Genomic DNA, 19,564 nt, shown 5'->3' on the forward strand with positions numbered 1-19,564 from the left:
AACTGTCATTTACAAATTGAAATGTATAGTATTTTTCTTTGAAATTTTAAAATCGCTTTTCTCAAAAAGTATAAGGTCTTTATGATTTTTTCCCCTCTTGTAGTCACTGTCCCCCTCTACATACCCTGCAAATTCGGTGTTTCTACTATGTAAGGGGACTTTGCTATTAACCGCTAAAATTGGCGGGCGTTTAATTTTCCCATGGTCAGAAGGAGAAAATTAAAATCCATTTTCTCAAAAATTATAAGGCCTTTTTGAATGTTTTTTTTCCTGTTGTAGTCACTGACCCCCTCCAGGTGTTAGACCCCTTGAAACATCTTTTCCATCATTTTTGTGGCCAGAAACAGTGTTTGTATTTTTCAAAGTTCGCCTGCCCATTGAAGTCTATTGCAGTTCGCATGGTTCGCGCAAACACAAACTTTTGCGGAAGTTCGCGTTCGAGGTTCGTGAACCCAAAATCGGAGGTTCGAGTCATCTCTATTAATCATTTAAAGAGTACTTTTTTATAATGTGTAAACCCTTGAGGCTGGTTCTACATCTGGATGGTGCAGTACGATTGTCTTGCTACAGGAGAGCCCGGGTCAGGACAATCACATTGCACCATTCCCCCGTGCATATCACCCTGCTGCTGAGTGCACCAACAGGGTAATATGCATAGCTCCACCCCCTGAACTATGACATGCTCTCTGTTGGACAGGAAGTATGTCACTGTTTTCAGCCACTCGGCACATGTGCGTTGCACTGCCACGGCAACGATCTAAATAGACCCTGAAATGCTTGTTCAGCATCTATGACTAAAAAAATTAAGGTGGCTATACAGCTAGCGAATTTGCGATTGGATGAAAATCGGTGCTGCAGCAAGCATGTCTATGCAGAAGTCAACTGATTTCAGCCCAAAATAGGTCAAATGTATTGATCCAGGAAGTTGTAAAATCTCCATCCAGCAAAGTTGGTCAGGTGCCCAGTAGTAGTTGGATGTGATATAGGGATAAGTAACGGCTTTGTCTCCCCAAATGTTAATATGACCACCTTACCCCCCTCGCTTTGCCTGTGCATTAAAATCTCTCACCTAGCAAGGAAATGAACAGCGCTACTTAAAAACAGGCAAGTGCCTACCTACAAAAGAGTGCAAGCCCCACTTGTGGGATATAATACACACCGAGCATACACATGACCTGTCTACCACTGGAGGATGTTGGTTTCCTGTAACAGCTTGCATGCAACCTATTAACCTATACTTAAAGTGGAAAGGGGGGATTGGAAAAAGGAGAGATTAAGGGAGTCATCTCGCTACCTATGCTGGATGGGGAGGAGGGGTCATCTGTCTACCTATACTGGATAGGGGGGAGTAATCTGACTACCTATACTGGAGGGGTAGTAATCTGGCTACCTATAGTGGAGGGGGAGGGAGGTCATCTGGCTACCTATACTGGAGGGGGAAGGGGGGGTCATCTGGCTACCTATACTGAAGGGGGGTGGCTGGTGACAGTGTCCTTGGGTGGTAAAGAGGTCAAATCTGGCCCTGGATGTATGGGCACCTTTGGGCAGAGGAATAGCAGGGCAACCAGGCAATCTTTGTTGGTGAAAAGGAAATAAATATGTTGGCTTTCATATCCCTCTGAGTTCAGATGTGTTTTTAAAAAAAAACCTGTCTCCAGTCGATGGGGAAAATAATCATTTGGTTTTCTTTTTCTTTAGGTGACATTGTGAAACAGCAAACCTTCATGACACCATCAGGTTTATTTCTAATAGCAATGGGTGTGCTGTACATTACTGTAGCCTTACTGCATCCACGGGAATTCTTTTTGCTGATATATGGACTTGTATACATCATATTTGTTCCAAGTGGTTACCTTCTTCTAACCATCTACTCATTGGTGAATCTGCACGATGTCTCCTGGGGGACCCGAGAAAGTGCTGTTCCTACAGACATCAAAGATGGAAAGAGTCAAAGCAGAGTGAGATGCCAGAAGACTTGCAGGTGTCTGTGGTGGGATATCGAAGTGTTAGTTCATGATAACAAATGTGAGGAGAAAGAGAAAAACAAAAATACGACAAAAGATGAAAAACTGCCAAAGGATTTTCAGAGGTATGAAAACTTCAAGATAGAACGCTGCAATGATTGTGGAGCAAAGCAGAAACACCCTTACAAAAAATGTCATGTGAGGTTTTGTAATACCTATGAGGTGCTGTTGACTATGTCTCTAGTAGTAAGTATGGTCTTTTTCAGGGTGTGAACTCTAGTCTTCACTAGAGGATCTTGCAAATGCCACTGGGCTGCCACCCCTGGTGGACGATTAACTGTTGTACTGTAAAAAGCAACATGGTTGTGGTCACCGGGATTGCCCTCCCAGTGGTGAGAGAAGACAGGTGACATTGTAATGTGAAGTAGACAGGGCAAACTCAAAGTCAAGCCAGAGTTGCAAATGGCAGTAGACTGATGTAGGTTATGAACAAGCTAAGGTCAGGGCAGACACAAAATAGACATAGTCAGGTTATAAGATCAGGGCAGGCAGCTGGCAAACAGCATTCAGAAAACAAGTTGAGGTCAAATAACAAAAAGGATAGAACACACTGAGGTAACAACGAGCAGTCAGAACTCCAAATGAGTTGCAAAACACGTGCAACAAATCTGACAGACAACCTGGCACTATTTGCAGGACATGGGGGCCTTTCATGGGCAAAGGATATATTTTGGTGCCCAAATGGCCACTCCTAAGCCTGTATTTTTAAATGCACATGTAAACGCTATCGTGGTGGTGAACAGATGTGCACACATGCCCAGACAAGGGAATGATAACACCCATGAGAGCACACACATGCAAAAAAACATGCAGAAACTGAGCTGGAAGAAGGTAAGTATGACAGGAAGGAGTGTTGTAATAAGGAACAGACCATACATAACAAATGGATAAATTACTGGGTGGAGGCACGTAAAAAGATATAAAATAATTAAGAACAGTTTTTAAAAAGAGAGGTAATGTTGGCTTTTCTTTTTCTGAAGAAACATACCAGGCATATTGTAATGATCGCTGCTGCAGCAGCTATTACTGGAAGTAGTAGTGCTGCAGCTCAGGCAGTTCTGATCTATTTCCATGCAAGCTGCATAGATTTGTCTGTCTTTCCCTGCTGTCAGCTTGTGACTGATTATCATTCACCTGTGTGGGAATCTGCATGTCTGCTCCCATTGGATGACCTCAGTATAAAGATCTGCTTCCTGCAGGGTTTCCTTGGGTTTTCATAGCTTCAGTGTAAGCCAGTCTTGCTGTCGCTTTAGCCCCCGATCGTGTTTCTTGTTATAAAGATACTTTGCTGGTCTTTGCATCATATATTGGTTCATTGCCAATATATATGCATACCAGCACGTTTATTATTTTCCTTGTATTTGTGTTACGTTAATACATCAGTGTCGCTGATGTATACGTACACGAACTGTTTATATCCTGTGTGCAGTTAGTCAGCTTTCCAGCACGTTTTGGTAGGTTGCGCGTACCGTGACCACCCGTGCTGAGGTAGTTACCCTGCTCCTGGTTCTGTTTGTGGATTGCGTTCATCTCTGCGAAGAGATAACGAATCCTTCTGAATCCTGTCCTGTTACCGTTTGTGGATTGCGTTCATCTCTGCGAAGAGATAACGAATCCTTCTGAATCCTGTTCTGTTACTGTTTGTGGATTGCGTTCATCTCTGCGAAGAGATAACGAATCCTTCTGAATCCTGTTCTGTTACCGTTTGTGGATTGCGTTCATCTCTGCGAAGAGATAACGAATCCTTCTGAGTCCTGTTCCCTGTATTACTCCAGTCCTAGTCAGCGTTCCTGCTTATGTCATATATCGGTTCCTTGCCGATATATACATATGTTAGTCAGACGTTACAAATAGTTTCATTGATAGCTGTAATTGTAATACGCTAGGAAAACATACTTATTGTATGATTATCTGTGTTACGTTCATCTATCTTAATCCTGCTATTTTCTGACTATCCTGTCCTGTCTTTGTGAGGCACGCCATCGCCGCATCGCATTGGCTGCCTCATTCCAGTCTGTCTGGTTTTGGACGCTTGCTGTCGCTAAGTAGCCGCTAGCTAGCAAGCGTTCATTCTGTCTACCTGTCCAGATCTCCTCAGTTCTGGTTTATGCGCTCAGCGCTACTTTGCGCTGAGACGTTATAACGAAAGCATTGTTTGTGGCTGTCAGATCTGCACCGGCTCTCTACAATCTCCTATTGGAGTCAGTCCTCCCCTCCACTATACTAGGGATAGCCTGTTTCCTGGTGCTAGTGTGTGTACCTCCTCCACGCCAGCTCATGCGTTGCATGCTGACTGTGGAGAATACACCACCAAGCCTCACACATATATGGTGAAATATTTCAATTTAATTTGCACAAAAAGAAAACAAAAACACAAGGACAACACATCTGAAGGGCTGTCCCACTTATGTGCTCAACATAAACATTTTGACTATAAATAATAAACTCAAACATTTTGATAACAACCCTAATCATTCAGGCCAACCTAAGTCCCGGACTTCCTCTCTGCTCTAAAAAAAAACCAACAACATAATACAGAAAGAAAAATTCTTGTTACAGTTTATAGAGCTCATTCAGAGATGCTGCAGCGTAGTTACTTCCTGGTATGCTGGGAGCACATACAGGGTAAACTCCCATGTTACCATATAGCCTATCTGAACGTTAAACAGCGGCACAATTCAGACAGAGAAGACAGCTCAAATTACAGTGGCACATTACTAGCAGATAAGGGTGAATCAGACAGGCTGTTATCTCTAAATACACACAGGGTGGGGTTCTCTGTGTTTTCCTTCTCTCCAGTGGAAGAGAGGTCCTCTGTAATCCATAATTCATTAAATGTGGAAAAATTCATAGTACTAACGCCAGTTTCTAAAAAGTTCAATTTCATTCTAAGTCATTCTGTACAAGATTGCTATATGACATATATAATTAATTCATAAATAAATAAACAATAGATAATTTTCCGATGAAGAATGCAGCAATTAAACACTTGTATAAAATTGTCAAGTTTAAGTGTCAGATTTTTAAATTTTAATTTACAGTATATGACGTATATCCTCAAACATAAGTTGACCTCATGTATAAGTCAACTTCAATATTTGACCCTCTTAAGCTGGAATATTTTATTGACTCAAGTATAAGTCTACCCTGCAACGTTAATGGTTGTGAACCAGGAAGAATTAACAACTACACTTGGGGCCCAGGAGGGGTTAATGACTGCAGTGTATACAGGATTGCAGCCAGTAACCCCTCCTGTACCTTAAGTGTAGCCAAGAGCTCTTCTAGACCCTCAAGTGCAGCACTTATTCACTCCCCTTCCTGCAGCCAAGAACTCTTCTAGACCCCCAAGTGCAGCACTTATTCACTCCCCTTCCTGCAGCCAAGAACTCTTCTAGACCCCCAAGTGCAGCACTTATTCACTCCCCTTCCTGCAGCTCAGTATTTCCCCTCCCTGCCCCTTCATTGTTAATTGTTATGGCCTAGACTTTCAGATCTGTGTTTTCTTGCCATTTCCTTTATCAAGAAAGTGTCACTTACCACTGAGTAAACTCAACAGGTTCAGTGTTGCTCATGCCTCTTGTATAAGTTGATCCCTATACTTGTATTTAGTGAGTCAGACATAAATTACTAGACTTATAGCCGAGTATACATGGTACATTTTGCTTTAGTTACTGTAGTTTACTTTAATATTACTCAGGAGACTAGTAAATAATGGTATTGTTTGGTTTGTACTTTTATAGCGAAAAAACTGACAAGAATACAGAGGAAGAAGACAGCTGCACTTATGAGGAGAGTAAGTCCACACACTGAGCTTCAACCATAAATAAAGTGGGTGGGATGTGGGAGAGGCTTTTGACTGATACTGATTTCATGTGATTGCCAAGTCTGAATAAAGTCCAAGTCCATGTTTTCTAGCCTTCATAATAAAATCACCCTTTAAAGCGGTATTATCACCATAAAAATCAAATTTCAACAGCAACTGGTCTGAGTGTATTAAGTGATAAAGATGCTAATCCTGCATTCAAAACTTGCAAAACTTTTTCTGCTGTTATGGTTTGGAGTTATGATATACTTTAGGAGCACTGGCCCTTTAGTAGTCAGTGCCAAACAGTTGAATGCTGGGGGTTCTTTTTATCTATAATATATTCCTCCTCTACATTTATTTCCCTGCCTAGATTCTTATCTAAAACACCCCTCTGCTCACTTATGTTTACAAGCAAGGCTAAGGTGACTCAGCGATTGGAGGAGTAAAGAAAAAAAAAGAGTGCAGTTCCTAGTATACACCTCAGTGGGAGTGTCTGAAGACTCTGGGAGGAGGGCAGCTAATGAATACACAATGAGCAAGAAAAGGAAAGGGGGGAAACAAGAGTCAGGGAGGCTATAAAATTCACAGGAATCATTACGTGGATAGCGCAATACATCTGTTATGTAAGTAGAAGTAGTATTTATCTACTTATATATATTTGTTTTTTATTTCTAGGTTAGCATGGGTGTCACTTGTTCTTTAAGATCAGCTTATTTATAAAGGGAAAATTAAGTTTTTTTGTTGTTTTGTTTTGTTTTTTGTTTTGATTTTTTGGAGGGGCTTTTTTTTTTTTTTTTTTTGAATGACATTCAGTGCTTTGATTGCTTATTGTGATAACCATAAAATGTTGATCCTAAGCCCGATCCGCTTGAATAGATTGTAATAGGTGAATGGCTAAATAAATATAGAAGGGAAATAAGTATACAGTAAACTGTGTAGAGTAGCTATACTGTGTATGGTGGCACTGTACAAAGTTCAATATGTAAAAAAAATATTCACTGCGCTGCCAAATAAGTAGTTGGTCCTGATCCTGTAAGTTTTCCAGTTAGGTCCTTTGCACCTGCAATGAGACAAATTAGAGATGGTCTTATTAGCTCTGTCCAACATGTTCCGTCATCAATATCAGACTTGTCAGGCCCCGTGAGCAGCTGAATTCAGTACAGATTGGAGCGGTGCCAGTTTGGTAGTCCCCAAAGTAGCATGTTACAATTGCCCAGACAAAATATTATAAGAACATACAGTATATTAACATTTTAGTTGTGTCCTGAGTGAGGAAAGGTTGGATGCGGGAAATGGGGAAATGTTTTTGAGCTGGAGATGTCAGGATTAGAGATGGCCCGAACGGTTTGTCGGCGAACGGTTCCAGGCAAACTTTCAGTGGTTCGCGTTCGCCATGTAACGCAAACTTTTGCGGAAGTTCGGTTCGCCCCCATAGTGCACCATTGGGGTCAACTTTGACCCTCTACATCACAGTCAACAGGCACATTGTAGCCAATTAGGCTACACTCTCTCCTGGAGCCACTCTCCACTTTATAAAAGGCAGGCAGCGCTGGCCATTACACTCACTCGTGTGTCTGCATTAATTAGTGAAGGGACAGCTGCTGGCAGACTCTCTTAGGGAAAGATTAGTTAGGCTTTGTAGGCTTGTTAGCTTGCTCCTGGCTGATTATTATTGCTAAAATAGCACCCCCCTCAACAGCTCTTTTGAGAGCTAATGTTCTCCTGATGTGTTTTTTTTGTGTTGCCCACTGACACTGCATTATAGAACCCTATCTGTTGCAGCTGGACCTTGGTAATTGCTACTACTGTGCCAGCCAGGCCCTGCCTAACTATCTATACTGGCACACCTCCCTATGCCTACCTAACTACTGGGACACCTACTTACCTATATGGGGACACGTGCCTATGCCTACCTACCTATACTAGGGCACCTATCTATGCCTACCTACCTATACTGGGCCTCCTACCTATGCCTAGCTAACTACTGGGGCACCTACCTATGCCTATCTACCTATACTGGGACACCTACCTATGCCTACCTACCTATACTGGGACTCCTACCTATGCCTAGCTAACTACTGGGGCACCTACCTATGCCTACCTACCTATACTGGGACTTCTACCTATGCCTAGCTAACTACTGGGACTCCTACCTATGCCTAGCTAACTACTTGGGAACCTACCTATGCCTATCTACCTATACTGTGACACCTACCTATGCCTACCTACCTATACTGGGACTGGGACTCCTACCTATGTCTAGCTAACTACTGGGACTCCTACTTATGCCTAGCTAACTACTGGGGCACCTACCTATGCCTATCTACCTATACTGGGGCACCTACCTATGCCTACCTACTAGTGTTGGGCGAACAGTGTTCGCCACTGTTCGGGTTCTGCAGAACATCACTCTGTTCGGGTGATGTTCGAGGTCGGCCGAACACCTGATGGTGCTCGGCCAAACCGTTCGGTCACATGGCCGAACTAAGAGCGCATGGCCGAACGTTCCCCGAACGTTCGGCTAGCGCTGTGATTGGCCAAACGGCTCACGTGGTTCGGACCCGAACGTGCTCTGATTGGCCGAACGGTCACGTGGTTCGGGTAAATAAATACCCGAACCACGTCATATCTCCGCCATTTCTCTGTGGGTTTAGCTTTGGGTAGGCAGGCAGGGTAGTTCGCTCTCCAGCCACGCTAGCCAGGGTCCCCCCCCAGTCATTGTGTGTCGCTGCTGGGAACAGTAGTACACCGCTCGCTCAGCCACACTATATATAGCATTGTTTACTGCCACTGTGTACCTCGCTCAGCCACACTATATATAGCATTGTTTACTGCCACTCTGTGTACACCGCTCAGCCAGACTATATAGCATTGTGTGTACTGCCACTGTGTACCTCGCTCAGCCAGACTATATAGCATTGTTTACTGCCACTCTGTGTACACCGCTCAGCCAGACTATATAGCATTGTGTGTACTGCCACTCTGTGTACACGGCTCAGCCAGACTATATAGCATTGTGTGTACTGCCACTCTGTGTACACCGCTCAGCCAGACTATATAGCATTGTTTACTGCCACTCTGTGTACACCGCTCAGCCAGACTATATAGCATTGTGTGTACTGCCACTCTGTGTACACGGCTCAGCCAGACTATATAGCATTGTGTGTACTGCCACTCTGTGTACACGGCTCAGCCAGACTATATAGCATTGTGTGTACTGCCACTCTGTGTACACTGCTCAGCCAGACTATATAGCATTGTGTGTACTGCCACTCTGTGTACACCGCTCAGCCCGACTATATAGCATTGTTTACTGCCACTCTGTGTACACCACTCAGCCAGACTATATAGCATTGTTTACTGCCACTCTGTGTACACCGCTCAGCCAGACTATATAGCATTGTGTGTACTGCCACTCTGTGTACACCGCTCAGCCAGACTATATAGCATTGTGTGTACTGCCACTCTGTGTACACCGCTCAGCCAGACTATATAGCATTGTGTGTACTGCCACTCTGTGTACACCGCTCAGCCAGACTATATAGCATTGTTTACTGCCACTCTGTGTACACGGCTCAGCCAGACTATATAGCATTGTGTGTACTGCCACTCTGTGTACACTGCTCAGCCAGACTATATAGCATTGTGTGTACTGCCACTCTGTGTACACCGCTCAGCCAGACTATATAGCATTGTTTACTGCCACTCTGTGTACACCACTCAGCCAGACTATATAGCATTGTTTACTGCCACTCTGTGTACACCGCTCAGCCAGACTATATAGCATTGTGTGTACTGCCACTCTGTGTACACCGCTCAGCCAGACTATATAGCATTGTGTGTACTATGGACAGGGTAGGAGGTGCCCGGTGAACGTAGTGGTATATCTTACTCTATATGGTAGATACAGCATTTGACAAAAATGATGTGGTCCTACCTTCTAGAGGTCCCCTCTCGGGAAATATACAAACGGAATTTTGTTGATTTTTAGGATTCTATTTATTTTGCATCAAGACAACGTGTTTCACGGTAAAAACCGCTTCCTCAGGTCAGTGACAATGCCTTATTGCAGATACTGCTAGAAGTCCGGGCGCCGTATGTAGCTGTATCTAGCAGTATCTGCAATAAGGCATTGTCACTGACCTGAGGAAGCGGTTTTTACCGTGAAACGCGTTGTCTTGATGCAAAATAAATAGAATCCTAAAAATCAACAAAATTCCGTTTGTATATTTCCCGAGAGGGGACCTCTAGAAGGTAGGACCACATCATTTTTGTCAAATGCTGTATCTACCATATAGAGTAAGATATACCACTACGTTCACCGGGCGCCTCCTACCCTGTCCATAAATCTAAAAAAAACCTAGTCCCTAGGGGGAGATCCACATCGGGAACCTTCCGGTAGATCGATTTTTCGGATTAGCGACCAGGAACAAAGGCCGAGTGGGGACGGTACTTCCCCACAGTTGCGCACGAGTGGTTGCCTCACCCAGCAACCCACTCTTGTGAGTATAAAATCTACTGTCTATAATTATCCCGGTACCAATTAACGTACTACACCAGATTGGGCTCCTGGACCCCCTGTGCTTTCTCTTCCACTACTTCTACATTGTGTGTACTGCCACTCTGTGTACACCGCTCAGCCAGACTATATAGCATTGTGTGTACTGCCACTCTGTGTACACCGCTCAGCCAGACAATATAGCATTGTTTACTGCCACTCTGTGTACACGGCTCAGCCAGACTATATAGCATTGTGTGTACTGCCACTCTGTGTACACTGCTCAGGCAGACTATATAGCATTGTGTGTACTGCCACTCTCTGTACACCGCTCAGCCAGACTATATAGCATTGTTTACTGCCACTCTGTGTACACGGCCTGTTTATTTAACCACTTATCTTTATTACATTTATGACTGCATGGCGGTACAAAGCATGCTACCCGCACGCTTCTTGTTCTCATGCAAGGCCTGGGTTGTTGTGTCTCAAAGCGTGGCCTTCTCCTTCTGCGCCTCCTCCTGTTCCATCACGTCTGCTGCTGCTGGGTTAGCGTTGCCGCGTGGTCCCTGTTTATTGAACCACTTATCTTTATTACATTTATGACTGCATGGCGGTACAAAGCATGCTATCCGCACGCTTCTTGTCCTCATGCAAGGCCTGGGTTGTTGTGTCTCAAAGCGTGGCCTTCTCCTCCTGCGCCTCCTCCTGTTCCATCACGTCTGCTGCTGCTGGGTTAGCGTTGCCGCGTGGTCCTTGTTTATTGAACCTCTTATCTTTATTACATTTATGACTGCATGGCGGTAAAAAACATGCTATCCGCACGCTTCTTGTCCTCATGCAAGGCCTGGGTTGTTGTGTCTCAAAGCATGGCCTTCTCCTCCTGCGCCTCCTCCTTTTACATCACGTCTGCTGCTGCTGGGTTAGCGTTGTCGCGTGGTCCCTGTTTATTGAATCTCTTATCTTTATTACATTTATGACTGCATGGCGGTAAAAAGCATGCTATCTGCACGCTTCTTGTCCTCATGCATTGCCTGGGTTGTTGTGTCTCAAAGCGTGGCCTTCTCCTCCTGCGCCTCCTCCTGTTCCATCACGTCTGCTGCTGCTGGGTTAGCATTGCCGCGTGGTCCCTGTTTATTGAACCTCTTATCTTTATTACATTTATGACTGCATGGCGGTACAAAGCATGCTATCCGCACGCTTCTTGTCCTCATGCAAGGCCTGGGTTGTTGTGTCTCACAAAGCGTGGCCTTCTCCTCCTGCGCCTCCTCCTGTTCCATCACGTGTGCTGCTGCTGGTGCTGGGTTAGCGTTACCTGTCCCTTTTCCTGGAACCTCTTCTCTGTATTACATTTATGACTGCATGGCGACAAAAAGCATGTTACCTGTGCAAAGAAACATGACATTTTCCACATTTAAAAGACATTTTTTCCTTTGAAACTTTACAATCAATTTTCTCAAAAACTATAAGCTCTTTTTCAAATATTTTTTTTCCTCTTGTACCCACTCCCAAGGTGCACATACCCTGCTAATTTGGGGTATGTAGCATGTAAGGAAGCTTTACAAAGCACGAAAGTTCGGGTCCCCATTGACTTCCATTATGTTCGGAGTTCGGCGCGAACACCCGAACATCGCGGCGATGTTCGGCGAACGTTCGCGAACCCGAACATCTAGGTGTTCGCCCAACACTACTACCTACATACAAGAAGATAATAAGGTTGTTGCTTCATTGTGGACAGACCAAATTTGATCAGCTGGACAGTCACTGTTGTTCTATCACTGAGCTACCACAGCCCGGTTACCATATGGGCTTAAAAACCGCCACGACCCTGCACTCTCGCCATGCTGCGCACCACTCCAGCACGGCCATCACTACGCAAACAGCTGTTTGCGGAGCATTACACAGTGCATTTGGTGTGTCAGTGTGAAGCAGTACTCTAATTACACTCCCTGATTGATGTATACACATCCAAGATGTTTGAAAGCACTTTAGTCCTGCAATTTAGCATTCAATGTGATTTCTGCTTTGCGTCAAATCCAGATTTTTCCCCGGGACATTTGGCGTCTATCCCACTCATCCATGCCCTCCTCCAGGTGTTAGACCCCTTGAAACATCCTTTCCATCACTTTTGTGGCCAGCATAAATGTTTCTAGTTTTCAAAGTTCACATCCTATTGCGGTTCGTAAAAGTTTGCGCAAACTGAGCCTTTTGCGGAAGTTCGCGAACCGAAAATCGGAGGTTCGGGCCATCTCTAGTCATGATCTGGTTAGTGAGTGAATGTGAGGAATAAAAGAGGGAGGAGTCAAGTATTACCCCTAAGCAACGGGCTTTGGAAACTGAAGTTATAGGGGTGTTATTAAAGGAACACTATCGATAAACATATTTTTTCAATTGAGATAGGAATAGCTTGGAAGGTGCTGCTAAGTACTGGTGTATACATTTCAATGCTTAATATATATATATATATATATATATATATTATATATATATATATATATATATACATATATATATATATATATATATATATATATATATATATATCCCCAGTTAAGAAGATAGGGACAGTGTTTTTTTTTCTAAACCTGACTCCATTCTTGAGTCAAAACACAGTGCCATCTCTGTCCCCTGTACCTCCTATGTGCCCCTCTTTGCCTCCAGTGTCCCCCACTGTGTCACCTCTGTTTCCCATGTCTTCAGTGTCCCTCTGAACCAGTTCTGCCATCCCCATACACACACACGCACACTGTCCACTGTGCCCTCAGTGTACCGCAGCAATTTGTCATTTTTTTTTAATTTCTTAAAATCACTACATCATCTTTTTGAAACCATTTTTTACTTGTTTCCACTGAATCAAATTTCACCTTTCTAAGTTGTTCGTAATTTGGGTGTTCGTAATTCGGGCACTACCTGTATTTAAAATATGTTGGCAGGGCTGGTTCTAGACTTTGTGCTGCCTGAGGCAAACTTGTGAGAATGCGCCCCCTCCCCCCCCCCCCCCCCCCCCCCCCCCCCTTACCAATTTGGAATGATCACACAGCACCCGACAATTTGCACAGCACATTGTACTATTTTTGCTTCATTCAATGTTCTCAGTTAGCAAGGGAGCATATGCAATAACCTGAGACATGACCTGCTGCTGCTTAGCACAATAACACACTGGCTGGCTGGCTGGCTGCGGGTCTGTGACAAACAAACTACTCATACTCAGCCAGTCGGCTGTCCTCCATTCCTCCTCAGTCAGGACAGCAGTGCCACCTCCTCCCTTCAGCTGTGCATATTAAACACTGCTGCTCTCCTGCCTCCCCCCTCCTTACTCACTGTCAGACTCCTCACACAGCATAACAAGCTGCTTTTCCCCAATGATGACCTCTTCACCTTGCTTGCCCTCCTTTCACTTCTCCTCCTACTCTGACTGCCTGCTATAAATGTAAACACACAGTACAAACATGCCGCCCCTGTAATCTCTGCACTGAATGCAAGTGTTTCACCTTGCTTCATGAGAGAACTGGCTGTGTATGTTGTTTTCCTTGATGAAGAGAAAAAATCCTATTTGTAAACATGTTTGTAAAACCCTGATTTTTGTTTCCTTACAGGTTGGATTAGCCAGCTGAAACAGAAGACACACCATAATATATTCAAACAGAAAGAAATGGAAATGGTAAACAATAATGTGATATTAAAGTTCTCCCACTTTCAACGTTCAGCCTCCCACTTTCAATGTCCTAGTTCAGCCTCCTACTTTTAAAGTCCTAGTTCAGCCTCCCACAGTGATAATGCATTAGCAATGCACAAAAATTGCACATTTGTATTTTCTGCAAAAAGCTTTTATAAAGTGTCAGCTTAAAGGGACTCCGAGCAGTGCAGAAACTATGGAAAAATGCATACCATTTTGAAGCTCTCTTTCTCCTCTTTCCAATGACACATAAACCGCCGCTCTACGCCTTTTAGTTTTCGTTATTTTTGCGATCAAAATCACGTTTGCCGTGATTTCAATCGCAAAAATAGTGAAAACTAAAAACTATACAACTGTCCCCCACTCTGACATATCGGGCTTAATTTTGGTAGCGTTTAGTAAATAATTACCTCATGGAATTGGGTTTACCTCATGAGGGAGATCAACTTTTGAATTCTGGTAGTTTAAGTAAAGTTTTACCTCATGTAATTTCATGAGGTAATTCATGTGGTAATTTTCTACTAAAAATATGTGGTATTTAGTAGTGAAATACCTCACACTTGAATTCTGAAGTGAAATAAGGTGCGTGTTTGCATGACTTCTACCTCACATAATTAGACCTACCTCTACCACATGATAAATGTAGTGCTGTGACCGAATTTTGATATCTGTCACATAACATGGAGCCTTTTCAGCTTGTTCTGTGTTCAGGGCCCCCATATTTTGCTGAAATAAGTAAAAGTGATCTGACCAACGAATCCCCCCCCCCCCCCCCAGCTTCCATTTTGTTTTAAAAAAGAAAAAGTGCTCCAAACCCTGTACATTCCTTCATCTGCCGCACCCCCCCCCCCCCCCTCAACATTGCCATTCCCCAACCTCTGGTTGGAAAAAAAAGTAAAAATGCTCCAACCCACAGCCTCTACTTTAATAAAAAAAATTGCGGCAAACACCGATCCCCCCCCCCTCCTCTTCTGGTTAAAGTGCTCCGAGGTCCCCCCCAGCAGCCTCTAAAAGTAAAAGTGCTGTAACCCCCCCCTCCAGACCCCCAGCCTTAAAAATAAAAAGTACTCACACCCCCAGTCTCTAAAAGTGCTGACCCCTCCCCCAGCCTCTAAAAGTGCTCCTAATCCCCCCCCCCACCCCCAGCCTCTAAAGGTAAATGAGCTGGATTTTTTTTTATTTATTTTGTTTAATGGATGTTTATAAATTTACTTTTCATAGGTTGCTACATAATCAAATACACCTTCCCTCCTCAAAAAAAAAAAAAAAAAACATCTTCCAAAGACTATCCTAACTTATGGAAGACAATTAAAGACTATTACTTATTTGCTGCAGGCTTACCACTGAAATACCTCATGTTTTACCTCACTCTATGCATTTACCTCATGTTTTACCTCATGTTTTACCTCATGTTCGGAAATGGAGAAAAATATTTCAGAATTGATAAAAGAAGAGGAAAATACCTCATGAGGTATTTTACCTACAAAAAAATATTTACCTTACATACCGTGTTTCCCCGAAAATAAGACAGTGTCGTATATTAATTTTTGCTCCAAACAGTGTGCTAGGGCTTATTTTCAGGGATGTCTTACATTGGCAGTGCATGATGTGTCCAATGCTGGCCGCTTCTGCCAGCTGCTCATTGTACAGTTACAGTGGCGATCAGGCACCTGTCATGTCATCCCTGCACACAGTTGATAAACCTGCTGTGTGCAAGGATGACATGTCAGGTGCCTGATCGGCACTGCATGATGTGTCCCCACGCTGGCCGGTTCTGCCTGCTGCTCAGTGTAATGTTACAGTGCCGATCAGGCACCGGTCATGTCATCCCTGCACACAGTTGATAAACCTGCTGTGTGCAAGGATGACATGACAAGTGCCTGATCGGCACTGCATGATGTGTGTCCCCATGCTGGCTGCCTGTGTAGCATGGAACAACAGTTCAAGCTCCGATATTAAAGTGTTGTAATTGGCCACAATACCGGTAGTCTCAGAGGCGGGATCATGGCTCCGTTACTGGACCAATCATTGCACTCGCTGAGTAGCAGCGAGTGCAGTGATTGGCCCAAAACGCAGCATGACCCCGCCTCTGAGACTTTTGTGGCCAATTAGAACTCTTTAATATCGTAGCTTGTGTTAAATTACAAATGGAGGCGAAGGAGGCAATGGATGAACTGGGTCACTGTGCATGGATGCCGGCATGATTGAAGAGAGTGACCCCGGAGCCCACGCATAGACTGTTGGCAATTTGATACCAATAGCGGTATGTGCAACATGTCATGCGGGCCAGCTCACTGTGCAGGGATGCTGCATGGCATGAATTCTCAGGGATCACGCAGAGACGGAGTGTAATTACGGTATGATGATACTGTAGCAGGTACCTACAGTATGTGTAATTGGTTATGTGGGCTGCGGCTGAAGTACATGTTATGTGGGCTGCGGCTGGTGCTAGGTCTTATTATCGGAGAATGCCTTATATTCGCAGCATAAGTGATTTTACAGCTAGGGCTTATTTTCAGGGGATGTTTTACTTTAGGGGAAAGACGGTAGCTACCAGAATTGAGCCCATTGTCAGAGGGGGGGATAAGCAAAGACCTCCACTACGACTGGCTATATCCAGAGATACGTGTCTCTACACAAAAGAGCCGCCTAAAGGGGCACGCTAATCTGACTAAATAGTATTTTATTGTTAAGAGTGACCAACTCTATTTTTTACCTAGAGGGACTGTCCGTACGGACCCAGTGTTCGTATATTGTTTTCCCTGGTACATGTAGTCTCGGAAAGTGTATGAGGTCAACATCTACAAGGATTTTGTTTGTTCTCCCCGTGTCTGAGTGGGTTTCCTCCGGGCACTTTAATTTCCTCCCAAAACATACATATAACTTAATTGGCTCCCCCCTAAAAATTGGCCCTAGACTATGATACATGCACTACACGATACATACAGTACATACACATAGGACTCTGGTAGGGATTAGATTGCGAGTCCCTCTGAGGGACAGTTAGTGACCACACAATATACACTCTGTATAGCGCTGCGTAATATGTTGGCACCATATACAATGAGATGCGAAAGTTTGGGCATCCTTGTTAATCGTCATGATTTTTCTGTATAAATCGGTGGTTGTTACGATAAAAAATGTCAGTTAATCATATAAGAGACACACGCTGATATTTGAGAAGTGAAATGAAGTTTATTGGATTTACAGAAAGTGTGCAATAATTGTTTAAACAAAATTAGGCAGGTGCATACATTTGGGCACCTTTAAAAAGAAATGAAATCAATATTTAGTAGATCCTCCTTTTGCAGAAATTACAGCCTTACTTCCTGTAGGTTCCAATGACAGTTTGGATTCTGGTTGAAGGTATTTTGGACCATTCCCCATTTACAAAACATCTCTAGTTCATTCAGTTTTGATGGCTTCCGAGCATGGACAGCTCTCTTTAACTCACACCACAGATTTTCAATTATATTCAGGTCTGGGGACTGACATGGCTATTCCAGAATGTTGTACTTGTTCCTCTGCATGAATGCCTTAGTGGATTTTAAGCAGTGTTTAGGGCCCATTCCATCTTGCTGATCGCAAAACGCTAGCGATCGCCGGGAAATCGCATGAAATTGGTGCAGGCTACGCATTTGTGTTTTGCGATTTTGGGCGATTTGCAGCGATTAGCGCAAATCACCCAAGTAAGAGCAGGCCCATAGGGTTTTATTACACTAGCGCTTTCAAAAGCGCTAGCATTTGAGCGTTTTGCCGAAATCGCCGGAAAAACGTTCAAGTGTGAATGGGTCCCCAGGGTCATTGTCTTGTTGAAAGATCCAGCCCTGGCGCAGCTTCAGCTTTGTCACTGATTCCTGGACATTGGTCTCCAGAATCTGCTGATACTTAGTGAAATCCATGCCTCCCTTAACCTTGACAAATTTCCCAGTCCCTAAACTGGCCACACAGCCCCAAAGCATGATGAAACCACCACCATATTTTACTGTAGGTAGCAGGTGTTTTTTTTTGTGTTTTTTTTTTTTTTGGAATGCTGTGCTGTTATTCCTCCAAGTATAACGCCCCTTGTTATGGCCAAATTACTAAATTTCAGTTTCATCAGACCACAGCACCTTTTTCCAAAATTAAGCTGGCTTGTCCAAATGTGCTTTAGCATACATCAAGCAGCTCTGTTTGTGCTGTGGGCGGAGAAAAGGCTTCTTCTGCATCACTCTCGCATTCAGCATCTCCTTGTGTAAAGTGTGCCAGATGGTTGAACGATGCACAGTGACTCCATCTGCAGCAAGATGATGTTGTAGGTCGTTGGTGCTGGTCTGTGGGTTGACTCTGACTGTTCTCACCATTCCTTGTTTCTGTTTATGGTCTGCCACTTTGAGCCTTAACTTGAACTGAGCATGTGGCCTTTCATTTCCTCAATATGTTCCTAACTGTGGAAACAGACAGCTGTAATCTCTGAGACAGCTTTCTGTATCCTTCCCCTAAACCATGATGGTGAACAATCTGTCTTCAGGTCATTTGAGAGTTGTTTTGAGACCCCCATGTTGCTACTCTTTAGGGAAAATTAAAAGAGAAGGGAAATTTACAATTGACCCCCTTAAATACTCTTTCTCATAATTGGATTCGCCTGTGTATGTAGGTCAGGGGTCACTGAGCTTACCAAGCCAATTTGAGTTCCAATAATTAGTTCTAAGGCCACTTTCACAGTGCGACATTGCGTTTTGATGCAATGTTAAAGTCACAACGCAAACTAACAAAGCAACCTCCTAAAAAACTCACAACGCAACTTCATGCCCCTTTATCGTCGCATACAGTAGGGCACACAGGCAATGAAAATTATGCTTCCAAGTTATTACTGAGCATGTGCAAACAGTCCAACGCAGCTAATAACGTGTATAACGCACAGCATGCAGCATTTTCTAATAATGCTACGCGTTACACACAAACGCAACGTGTGCACTGTGAATGTCACACAGAATTTGTATTGCTGTGCGTTAGTCTGCGTTGAGACATTTTCTAACGTTGCACTGTGAAAGCCTCTTTTATTCCAAAACCTTTAGGCCTCCTAAAGGTTTTGGAATAAATACAATGACAACAGTGCCCAAATGTATGCACCTGCCTAATTTTATTTAAACAATTATTGCACACTTTCTGTAAATCCAATAAACTTAATTTCACTTTTAAAATATTACTGTGTGTGTCTCCTATATTATATATTTAACTGACATTTTTTACCTTAACAAGCAACGATTTATACAGGAAAATCATGACTATTAACAAGGTTGCCCAAACTTTCGCATCCCACTGTAAATACTTAAAATAAATAAATATTTAGCACATTTTTTTTTTACAAAAATTATTTGCAGATCGACCGTTGATCTTTCATTTTCCAAAGACTTTGATCTCACGTATGTATGCAGCTTAGGGCTTGGTCACCAGTGGCCATTGTGTTGCGTTCCCTGTAATGGTACATAACATGCAATTTCCTGTCAGACTGACAAGTCAAAACAATATTTTCTGACAGGTTCAATCTGATTTCTGATTGTATTTTTGATTAATTTTCTGAT

The 19,564-nt window shown here is 43.5% G+C and overlaps 1 protein-coding gene across 1 annotated transcript in view; it reads left to right on the forward strand.

The window, feature by feature from the left end:
• LOC137526042 (chitin synthase chs-2-like) overlaps positions 1–19,564 on the forward strand; it is a 119,318-nt gene that overhangs the window by 67,862 nt on the left and 31,892 nt on the right. Inside the window, exons 8-10 of the mRNA XM_068247254.1 lie at positions 1,699–2,089; positions 5,765–5,817; positions 13,921–13,997. Of these exons, the coding sequence (XP_068103355.1) occupies positions 1,699–2,089; positions 5,765–5,817; positions 13,921–13,997 (521 nt within the window). The remainder of the gene's footprint in view (positions 1–1,698; positions 2,090–5,764; positions 5,818–13,920; positions 13,998–19,564) is intronic.

The sequence above is a fragment of the Hyperolius riggenbachi genome, chromosome 7 (genome assembly GCF_040937935.1).
Source record: "Hyperolius riggenbachi isolate aHypRig1 chromosome 7, aHypRig1.pri, whole genome shotgun sequence".
NCBI lineage: Eukaryota > Metazoa > Chordata > Amphibia > Anura > Hyperoliidae > Hyperolius > Hyperolius riggenbachi.